The sequence below is a fragment of the Odontomachus brunneus genome, unplaced genomic scaffold (genome assembly GCF_010583005.1).
Source record: "Odontomachus brunneus isolate Ranch 3 - 2012 unplaced genomic scaffold, Obru_v1 Obru_scaffold_189, whole genome shotgun sequence".
NCBI classification, from domain to species: domain Eukaryota; kingdom Metazoa; phylum Arthropoda; class Insecta; order Hymenoptera; family Formicidae; genus Odontomachus; species Odontomachus brunneus.
In genome coordinates, this window is record NW_022639639.1 from 441,753 (window position 1) to 454,210 (window position 12,458).

Sequence of the window (12,458 nt, forward strand, 5' to 3'; positions counted from 1 at the left end):
CCCCTCCGCCCCAGCAACCTCGGTCGGGAGCGTGGGGGCGGGCCGGGTCCGGACGGGACCGGACCCGGTCACAAGCGCCCCCAACAGGCGAGGTGCGACCGGACGGGGGGGCCCACGTCCGGTCATGGCGGACAGGAACAGCGGGCCGGGAGGGAAATATTCCTCCCGGCCCGGGAAGGGGGCGGGGTTTAGGTTTTCCCCGCCCCGCGGCTGAGGGCGTCCCGGAAGTAATGCGCAAGCGGTTCCCGGGACGCCCTCGCAACAGCCGCATGGGGCCCGGCAGAGGTTTTAGTGGGTAGGCCCCCTCCGGCCGTTAGTACCGGAGGGGGAGAGTCCCACACTACCCCTGGGAAAGTCCCGATTTCCCGGGGGTGTGCGTAATGCATTTCCTCTGCCTCAAAAAAAAAAAAAAAAGGGTTCCAGGTTCCCCGAAGATCCCCAAGAACGAGATTTTTTTTCATTTAAATTTTATATTTTCAAATTATTATATACAATTTTTAATCGTTTTTAATTATTTAATATAAAATCTGTTATTTTTTTAAATCCGGGAAAGAATTCAAGGAGAATTTAAAAATGTTCTTTTATTATTAATCAAATTAAAATTTCTCATGAACACAAAAAATTGCAATAACTATTTACAATGACTGTTTTATAATAAGTTTACAGCTTTTAGGGTACTTATCATAAAAACAATTAAAACATAATAGTTCGTTGTACTGTGCACATAAAATTATTGACATTTCATGCGCACAGTCTGTACATTTTGTTTTATTAACAGAATCTGGAAAACAAACATCGTTAACGTTTTTGAAAAGACTTCTTTCATTTGTTATTTTAGATGCAAACCATGTATATTTTGGGAGCGGTGCACTTGGACACGGTGCATTTGGACACAGCCAATCACAGCACCGTGTGATTAGAGACATTTGTAGGGTCCCTTGAAACAGCGACTTGTGATTGGACTGTGTCCAATTGCCCCGTGTCCAACTGATATACACCCGTATATTTTAACATGTCACAAAAGATTGGTGCGCTTAATTGATTGTGAATTAAAGATTATATTTTAATAGCATCCTCACTATTGGCTATTTCTCTATTGCTTTTAAGGAGATATGTACAATTTTGTAATTTCTTGATGGGATTTTTAACTTGTCTATAAAAATATACGTCGCATGGCTGGCATAAAGGAGTACACTTTAGCGGAATAATTTTTATTTGACAGGATAGAATATCCTCATCATTTACAAAAATTCATCGTATATTTGTGAATTTGTTTGACCACACCGAGAATCTATTATTAATAAAAACTTTTCATTTTTGACATATGGCTGTAATATTTCTTTTAAGAAGTCTTTATAAATATTTGTAGTTAACTTCCCTGATTTAGAACATTTGACGGTGACGTTTCCAAATTCAACAACAAGAGCATCAACTTGTTTTTGTATTATTGAACCAAATTTGTCTCCAGTTTCTTGTAAACAGAGAAACACTTTTGGTATAAGCTTTCCTGAACAAGTTAATGCATATTGGGCTGTGTATGAATGAGAAATTTTATGAAGACTCTTCTTTTTAACAAATACAAATTTCACGGCTTTCTGTGCTAATGTCCGATCAATCGTTGACTGATATTGGCAATTTGATCTATATTAATTATAAAATCTGGGTGAAAATTTTGCAAAAGTGATTCAATTTATTTTCTAAATCTATCTGCAGCAGCCAAAACTTCGTCCATTCCTCCTATTTCTTTTTCAGTAACGTATTTAGTAATCCGTCGTTGCCGAATATTATTTCTTCGTTTAAAATCATCAGCCCACGTTTTTCCTGCTGAAAATGTAAATGTGCTGGAGAGGAATTGTTGCGCAGCAACCATCGCCCATTGTTGCAATGTTCTTGTTATGACTTGCTCGAATTTTTCTCTAGCTTCTTTAAATCGATCAAGTGTCCAAGAATTGATGGCAGACAGTTTATCAAATCGCATCCCACTAGATAATACATCTTTTTCCTACGTAATAACAAAAAAAAAAAAAAGAAAAGCATTATAACTATTTAATCAATAGAATTTTATACATAATATAACATATACATAATGTACATGTGTTTAATACATAACACATAATATAACATAATAAATAAAATGAGTTAAAAGCATCGTATACGTACTGTTTTAAATCGCTTTTATATTTTAAACAATGTGCTCCTTTTCTCTGTAATGTTTGCAGCCACCAATTAGGATATTCTTTCACCATGGTTACAACTTTCCGTTTGTAATCTAAATCTATTGATTTGAATTTTTTTCTTTGGAGAATCGATCCACTCTTCCGAAAGTGCGGATGAATGTGATGATGATGATTCTTCTGTTGATGCACATATTGATGCACAATCAATAAAACTGTCATTAATATTTTCTTCAGATAAAAGCACTAGTTCTTACTCCTCAACTAGACGCATCTCATTAACCATATCGACCATGCGGTTATATATTTCGTGGCCCATAACTATTGCTTTTTCTGATGAAAGTTCTTTCACGGACTCCTTTGGAATGTAATCATTTTCAGCAAGCAACTTCTCGCTTATGTTTAGAGCACTTTTTAAGAGCAATTTATTATCAACATCTTGATGCTCTTCTTCTTTCACATTAGTTGACGATCCCGGAATATCCATATTGCAAATAAATGAGCACGAATATATTTTGCAAAATATAAGGAGCACGTCTAACTCGTAAGACGACTGCGTTGCTACTACCGATTTTTCCGTTAGACGAGAAGTTTTGTATACCTGCTAAGGTCTTGAACAAAAGAAGAAAACCGTTTTACTTGGGGACCGTTATGGGTATGACAATTTATACGACGTTCTTAAAAGTCATTGTGAATTGTTATTACAATTTTTCGTATTCATGAGAAATTTTAATTTGATTAATAATAAAAGAGCATTTTGAAATTCCTTAAATTCTTTAATTCCTTGGATTTAAAAAAATAATAGATTTTATATTAAATAATTAAAAACGATTAAAAAATTGTATATAACAATTTGAAAATATAAAATTTAAATGAAAAAAAAATCTCGTCCGAGGATCGAACCTGGAACCCCGAGCGAAGTAGTTAACGTCTTACCAGAGACGCTACGCTAATTCGACAATTGTTCTTCCGTAACGATACTTATACGTACTGGAAATATCCTTATTTTTTTTTATTGCCATTTTCTCGAGAATGGCTGAATAGTGGGTCCTGCGGCTTTACTGTAATTAATGTACAAGTGAATACACACCCATAAAGTTTTATTAAAATCGGTGATCAGAGATTGCCGGGTTCCCCTTGTAAGCTATATAAAAATAGTACTGATTTGATAAAACTTTGGGTAATTTTTCCTTTATTATCTATAATATACTGAAAAAATTTTCATTAAAACGTTCCCTAAACCGCTGGAGAATAATTATTATGTTAATTTTACACATGTTTTTATGGCAAAAGCAATCCCTTTCCTGAATGTAATGAGTAAGAACGTATAGGAAAAATAGTACCAAAAATTTAAATATTTTTATACATATAGATCCTGAATTATTGGAACTATTTGCAGAATTTGATTAGTTTTCACAATATAGTTTCAGAGAAATTAATTTTTATTTGTAACAATTTTGCGATTGTCGTAAGGAGTTAAACCTAGTAATAACTGATATAAATGGCTAATATATCTCTTATTTGAAAAGTTATTGTTCATTTTCTCAACAGTTTATTAGTTTTATTAGCTATTTCTCAACTTTCTATAATAAAACTTTTGGCAGGGAAAATGCCCTAATTCAACTTTAGAACATTAAATTTCGTATTTATTTAACATATCCATCAGTGCAAAGGAGAAAAAGTAATTGGAATAAGTTAAAACAGGTAAATATGCATTGTCTGAACGAAATGATGTCGAATCGACGTTGATTTCGATGTCGATTCGACATCGTTTCGACATCGATTAACGAATCATTTCTGGCTGAGTTAGTAGCTGGACTGTGGAAATGCGGCAACGTTACAATCAGCTAAATATCAAACGAATAACCTATAAATCAGTATAATAAAGTTACGTCCTAAAATCTTGTTTTGTCTATATTGTTTCATACAGAGGACAAGAATACAAATTAAATAATTTCGATGAACAATAGGATAAATGTGAAATTTGAGGCTTTCAGTTTTTCATCTAACTTGCCTGCACAATGCATTACTGCTAACGTACAAGCCACAAACTACATGGTGCGCTGCTGCTATGTTTAAATTTTCTCACTAAGTATTTATAATAACAACAAATGATATTGATAGTTATTGTTCAGACAATGCATATTTACCTATTTTAACTTATTCCAGTTACTTTTTCTCCTTTGCACTGATGGATATTGATGTTAAATAAATACGAAATTTAATGTTCTAAAGTTGAATTAGGGCATTTTCCCTGCCAAAAGTTATAGAAAGTTGGAAAATAGCAAATAAAACTAATAAACTGTTGAGAAAGTAAACAATAACTTTTCAAATAAGAGATATGTTAGCCACCATCTATATCAGTTATTACTAGATGTACTACACGTTTGAAACAGACATTCAAATTTTTTATATTTAAAGCATTTTTGTTACTGATTGTATTTCAGATACATCCTTAATGTATTGATGCATATAAAATTTAATACGTGTACTAACGTGTTTTGACGATGGCCTGGTTTACATCGTGCACTTGATACACGTATCAAGTATTATATTCGTATCAAATTCGTACTAAATATTTAATACGCACGATGTAAATACTGACGGATCAATTTGGTACGAGCGTATAATAAAAGTATTGTACTAAATAAGAGTATTGTACTAAACTAACACGTGTATCAAACGATACAAATGACGATGTAAACGTATAAAACAAATGTTGAAGAAAACTTAGTCAAAAAATTGGTGTTATCGGTAACCGTTAGTTTTTTTTCAAATTATATTATAATAAAATGACTTGTAAAAAGGGTTAGAGAGAAGAAGAAACGAGAACGATTTTAGAATTATGCATTCTGACTGTCGAACAAAGCTATATCAAGCAAATTACAATTCAAAATATCACCACTAGAAAGAAATCGACATGAATTAAATTCGTATTATATTTTTCCTTTAGTACGTTCGATATATCCGTGTTAAAGTATTGGTGCGCATCAAATTTAATACGCATACTAACGTTTATACATCGACGATGTAAACCAGACCGATGTAAACCAGGCTACTAGATTCCCTCTAAAATTCGTTTTATCGTCATTTGTATCATTTGATATACGTATTAATTTAGTATGATACTCTTACTTGATACACTCGTACCAAGTTGATCCGTCAGTGTTTACAATTTGATATGCGTATTAAAATTTGATACGAATATAGTACCTAATGCGCGTATCAAGTGCACGATGTAAACTAGACCATTGTTAATAATACGTAAATGCATTTAATTTTTAAAGTGTCCGATATTATGTAATTAATGAAATTAATGAGATACGTAATATAAAGAATACATAATCGAAATCAAAACAAAAAAAAACGGCGGCGTGCCAAGCGAGAGAGAAACAGAGAAAGGGGAAGAAAGGAGCTGAGGGGGGAAAAAGAGAAAAATAGATCCCCCGAGCCTGGAAGAGGGCGAGGCTAGTTTTTATCCCCAAGGGCGGCGGAGTAGCGGGCAGTCCTTTGGCCTATATGCTGATATGCCTGTTGGACGAGGCGGGAAAGATGCTTGAACACATCATAGCCGCCCTTTTCAGGGCGGAGGACCCGGATCAGGGAGAGGGTTAACTCTCGCAGCGGCTTCTAAACATGGAGCCGCCGCGTGAGGAGTTGGGATCCCTCCGCCCTTATAAGGGCGGAGGACCGAACAGGGGAAAACAGACCGGGGAGATGAACGTTCTGGAGAACGGACCACCCCTCCCGCGCCAAAAATTTCTGTTGGCTTGGGGGAGCGGGATGGGTGCCCTCTGCTCCCCTATTCAAGAGGGAGACTGAGGAAAACCCAGGCGGCAAGACATAATGTCGCCCGGGAAGCCGGGACCCCCCGCGATCTAATGCAGGGGATCCGGCACGGAGGGGAGACCAACTTGGCTCCCCGGAGCAGGGTGTCGTGGAAGTAATGCCAACAGCAATCCCCCCGACTCCCCAATATGCCCCAAAGGAGGCACCCGACAGGGGTTTTAGTGGATAGGCCCCCTTCCTGTGTGGACGGAAGGGGGAAAGTCCCATATAACCCGCGGACCCCCCGCATCCCAGGGAATCACGGGTATGCATAAAGCATTTCCCTTATTTCACAAAAAAAAAAAAAGAAAGAAATAGAGAGAAAGGGGAGAGAAAGAGACAGAGAGATAAAAACAGAGACGGAAAGACAAAGACAGAAAGATAAAGACACATTTTTTATAAAAATGAATTATTCTGAAATAAAATTTAAAGAACCTGCTTTTTATGTTACATTTTAATATTTAAAATGTCCAACTTTAAAGTATAAAGTTATTAACAAAGAAACTCATTTTCAGTTTAATATTATTTTGTAAAAAAAGATGTGATATAAGAACAAAATTACTTTAAAAAAAAAAAAGGTAAAAAAAGAAGCCAAGTGTACTATTTGTCACTATTTAGCATTATTTGTCTTTACAAAAAAATAATCGTTAAAAATAAATTACAACAAAAGTTCAGTTAAAAGATATTTTAAAAAATATTATTATAACAACTTATTTAGATCAATTGTACTCTCGCGAATACTTTATTAAAAAATAAGACAATTTTATACTCTCTCTCTACAAAAATAAGTAATATCAAGAGGTTTACGCCAAGTGCGAATAATTAATTATTTCAGTTTTTACTTTTATAAACATGTGTGGTTTTGGCTATATATTTATAAATTTATGACGATGCACCCCTGCACTGTCACTATAACCAGCTCGACCAACCAAAATATTCTTTTTCTTTTTTTTTTTATTTTGATTTCGATTATGTATTCTTTATATACGTATCTGTATTTGTATTCTTTATATTACGTATCTTATTAATTTCATTAATTATATAATATCGGACACTCCCTTCCCCTGGGTTTGTCTACAAACTTGTTTTAACCTGAAAGCAAATTAGTCAATTATAGTCGATTGTCCTTGGAATAGTCAATCGAAGTTCTTGGAGTAATCAACTGTAGTTAGTCAATTTGCTTAAGGCTTATAGCTTAGAGCAAGATTGTGGATCCGGGATAATCTTATAATCATTAAAATTAGTCTTAAAATTTACTGATTCACTAGAAAAAGATTGATAGACTAGAAAGATTTATTCACTAGAAAAAAAAACTTCATAACATAAAAAAGTAAAAAAAAAAAAAAAACTAGTGCAGTCTTGAGGCCAAATAATCAGAGGAGGAATATACACATTAGTTGGTGATTATAAGCGGGTAGGAAAGAAAAAAAAGTGAGGAAATCTACACCAATATATACGGGAGACGTATGGTATATAATTGTCAGTGTTAATGTATAATGATATTAGCCGTGTGTGTGTTTTAAGCATCTTTGTAAATATATATATTTTTTTTAATTGATAGATGTATACTAATGCTACTAGAAAAATTATCGTAATGTCGGTTTTTGTTTTCTTTTTGCATTTTTATAGAACTTTAAGACATTTATTAGTGTTTATAGAATTTTAAAGTTTTTATTGATTATAGAACTTTAAGGTTAACTATTGTATCTTTAAAAAATGCATGATCAAAAGGTACAAAGCGAAATATAGTATATACAATATTGTCAAATTTGTAAAAATTAGTTATCATATACTTCAATTGATATCAGAAATTATATATTTGATATATTAATTTCTCGAAAAAGCTACACGTTCAAAGATTTTATACTTAATTTGTAGTATTTCTGCGTCTCTTTTATCGTCCTTTTTTAATTCAAAATATAAAAGTAGTTTAGTAGTTGGAATTAAAAACATCGGCCGTTTTGATACCTATGACGTATGTAAATAGTGTAAATTTTGATTTTAAAGTTTTTGTTTTCTCACGAAACTCTTGATGACATCAGAATTGCGAAAATTCATGTTCAAATTCTTACAAAATATGCTGAAACAAAAGGATATATCCATAAAATGATCCTTAGGATCAATTGAGCATGTTTGTAAAATATTCTTTCCTTTTAATCTAACAACAAATAAATAATTATAAAATTAACATGATATGTTTTCCTTTTAAGCTACTTTTCCTGATAATTTTATTATATTATTTTTATAGCTATTTATTGATTGTTAAAATAAAATAAATTGTTAGAATAAAAGAAGTTTTTGAAATATTTCACAAATGTGCAATTGATTACAAGTGTTATTTTATAGATACCAACCTTTTATTTCGACGTATTTCGTAAGAATTTTGAGTGTATGTTTTTTCGCTTTTGACTTCATTAAATGGCAACGGCAGCGACGAGGAACAGGTGTTTTAATTATCTCAGTTCCGATACGGTTAATCTTTTTCTAATTGCACATGTGTGTAAATTGTGTTGTCATTAATATGTTGTTAACATTTAAAAAAATGTCTAAAAAATGAATTTATGAACTATATTGAAAGATATTCAAATGCATTGTTTATGAGACATCCTTATACAAAGTTTTATGACATTTTTCAAGAAAGATTTGGTATATAGAAAGTATTATTACTTGAATCTACCAATGATAGAATTTAATCGTAATGCACAAGGTCAATTTCCCTCAATTTAATTATTTAATTTGATAACATTATAAATATTTTACTTACAAAAGATTTATTCATTGCACGTCTTACTTCATCAGATCCGTTACCATATATTTGTTGTAAGAGAGCATTTACAGCTGCCTCTCCTTCTGGTTCTTCCTGTGCTTCTTGTTTCTCTATCTCTTTCTCTACCTTATCCCAATCTCTAAATTTTTTACAGGAACTTGGATATTTTGGCATCTGATCGTTAGTCTGGAGTATTTCTTAAAAAGATGTAAAACAAACTTAAAAATATAATTCAACAATATACATATATTTTTTTTTACTAATCATGTACACACAGTAATAATGCGGCGCCAAGTACATAAATACATAAGCATATAAATAAAATATCAGGTTGAATGCAACTATGCTCACGTTGAAAACATCGTGATATTACTAATAGCTTATTTAGAGATCTCACGTTAATCAAACTTTCAATTAAAATCTCTCAAAAACTTAAAACATAATAAAAAAGTAAAACAATTTTTCTTATGGAAAAATTGTTTTTATTTTAAAGAAAAAAATTCTTTTATGTCAAAGAATGTTGATGCAAGTCTTTGATTGCAACCAATCCAATTAAAATTGATATAGCCAATCCTAAAACTTCTAAATTTTACTAGCAAAAAACAATCTTTTGCCTGTCAAGTTCAGATTCCAGTCATATCTAAAGCGAGTTAGTTCTTAAAGTCATATTTGCAGCTATCACGTTTGTATACGTGAGTATAACGTCAAAATGAAAAAATATATAATAATAAAAATATATAATAATAAAAACATATAATAATAAAAATGTATAATAATAAAAATATATAATATAAAATATAAAAATATATATGATACTTGTAATCGATTAAATACATAACCTCTAAAATATTCTAAAATACTACCGAACATTTTCTTTTAATTCTGTCAATAATTAACCGTAAAATTAATATGACATGTAACCTTTTTTAATCTACCTCTTCTTATAATCTTGTTAAGTTAATTTTACAATTATTTATTGATTATTAAAGTAAAAAGAAAATTTTTAGAGATATTTAGAGGTACTTAATCGATTTCAAGTGTCATTTTTTGGATATATCTTTCAATTTCTACGTATTTTGCAGATATTTTCAGCATGCATATTCTCGCTTTTGACATCATTAATCAAAATAGTCGCAGTAAGTACTCAGAAGCTTTAATAGGTTACAATAACGAACTATTAGGTACGGAACTTAATTTTTGATTTTTTTTTATTTATTTCAATGACAAAATAAATGAATACATCAATCAAAATATTTTTCATCATTTTCTAAGACTTTTTCTTATTTTTCTGGCAAAAGGTGAATTCCGCGTCGATAGGACTTGTCTTGAAGCGATCCAATCATTGATCCATTTTTGCATATCTTCGAAATTAAAGAAGATCTTGGAAATTAAAGATGCATCTTCAAGAACGTGTTACATCGATCGGAACAAGTAATAATCTAATAGGGTCAGGTCTGTAGAATAGACTAGGTGCGGGAAAACTTCCTATTCTTCGAATTCTATCAGTGTTTGTTGAACGATTCTTGCAACATATGGTCGAGCATTGTCGTGCAAAACAATGATTTTTTCGTCGATTACTGGCGATTAATGACCTTTTTTGCATCAATTACTTATTCAAACGTTCTAATTGTTGTTGGTAACAATCAGTTGTGACTGTTTCATTTGGCTCCAATAGCTCATAATACACTATGCCTTCCTGATTCCACCAAATACACAGCATTACCTTTTGACTATAAATATTTCGTTAGAGCGTTGAAATTGATGGTTGGTCTGGGTCCATCCATGATTTTTTGTGTTTCGGATTATGGTAATAGATTCATTTTTCGTCACCGGTCACGATTTGCCAACAAAAAACTTTTTTTATATCTTGCAAGCAAACAACTAGCGATGAAAAAACGATTAGAGATTACAGCATTAATCAATTCGTATGGCACTCATTTTTCTTCTTTATGAATCTTTCCCATAGCGTGTAAACGTTTGACACACTTCTGTCGATGATATTTAATACTTCTACCAATTCTTTGGATTTGAGATGGATTTTCATTCAATAATACTTGCAATTCGGCATCTTCAAACTTTTTTGGCTGATCTGTGTGATTGTTTGTCTCTCACGCTAAAATTACCACTTTTAAATCGTTGAAACTCTTTGAAAGTTGTTTTCGATAGAGCAGCATTACCATAAACTTCACTGAGTAATCGATCAATTTTAGTTGAATTTTTCTTCAAATCAAAGTAGTGAAGAAGTACATGTCGGAAAAACTCTTTATCACGTTCCATTTTCTACCGAATAAAGTGCGTTGTATACTGAATTTTATTGAGAAATGTCAAGCCTTCTTTTCAGCTATCAGAGTCACATTTGTTGCTGATGCCATCTATTCGTGAAAATTAAGTTCACTATCTGATATAATACAGAACAAAAGTTTCGATACTTTTATATTACACACAATATTACTACAAAAAATCTCTTTTTAATATTTTATAATCGCCAACGAGGCTTATTCGATTCACGGTTAATAATTTTTAAAACGGAAAACAATTCCCACGTACGTTAAGCACGATGTTATATTGAAACCCTGAAACGTGACTGATGGGTATCGGCGCTACAGACGCGGGACTTGAATTTAATGTTTCGAAATAAAATTAGTGATTTATGATTTGTGACTGTATCTATTCACTAGAAAATTAATTGTTTTTGCAATTTTCGCGGATGACGTTAGATCTCAAGATTGCATCAATATTAATCACTACATTCAGACATTTTTTCTTCGGAAACTTCACATAATACACATCTACAATTTATTGATTTACAACTTAATATTAAGTACATGTAAAAAAAATTTAGAAATTTCAGATATGACGTTTCGGAATAACCATTATATTTTTAACCTCTTCCTTGTTAGTGACGCATATACGCGCAAAAAAAGTCGTGCCACTTTTGCTCCATGATGCACATGTGCGCATCTAAAAAAATATGCTGAATTTCATTCGGTTTGACTGTGCATGGGTTTCCGAAAGTTCTTGGAGGCGCTGAGTTTGCATCTGAAGTCAGATTTTGCAAATTTGAAATGGCGGATCCAATATGGTGGACAAAAATTTGAGATTTTCTTGGAATTTTGTGAAAGTGGTAATCTATGTTTGCAGGGTTACTGGATTCAAATCTGAAGTTTTCGAAATCAGATTTTCGAAATTCAAAATGGCGGATCCAATATGGCGGTCAACATTGCACAACAAATTTTGGGATTTTACAAAAGTGACATTGCTTTTTTATAATGCTGAGTTCAAATTTAACTTCAGATTTGAATCCAGTAACTCTGGGAACATATAAACCAAAACATATACTACGTTCACAAAATTTCAAGAAAATCACGAATTTTGACGCGCCATATTGTATCCGCTATTATAAATTTTCAAAATCTGACTTCAAATTCAAATTCAGCGCTCCCAAAAACTCTAATTTTGTGTTCGTCATGCCATTTTAAAGATTTTCATTTTTCGAAACATTTTTTAGCACGAAAATGTAATTTTGACAGCGAAGGGGTTAATATTTATATTCTCAGAGCTCTATGAGAACAAAATAAATAATTTTTATCTCTTGATATTTTTCGGTAAAGTTGATAGAATTCAAGTAAAAAATTATTGAAACCAATAATTTTGTAGATATTTACGTAAATATCTTAGAAAATAGAGGT

At 32.3% G+C, this 12,458-nt stretch overlaps 1 protein-coding gene across 1 annotated transcript in view; it reads right to left on the minus strand.

Moving 5' to 3' along the window:
• Positions 1-12,458, minus strand: part of LOC116851754 (protein SGT1 homolog) — a 52,192-nt gene that overhangs the window by 11,584 nt on the left and 28,150 nt on the right. The window contains exon 4 of the mRNA XM_032831489.1: positions 8,767-8,966. Within this exon, the coding sequence (XP_032687380.1) occupies positions 8,767-8,966 (200 nt within the window). The remainder of the gene's footprint in view (positions 1-8,766; positions 8,967-12,458) is intronic.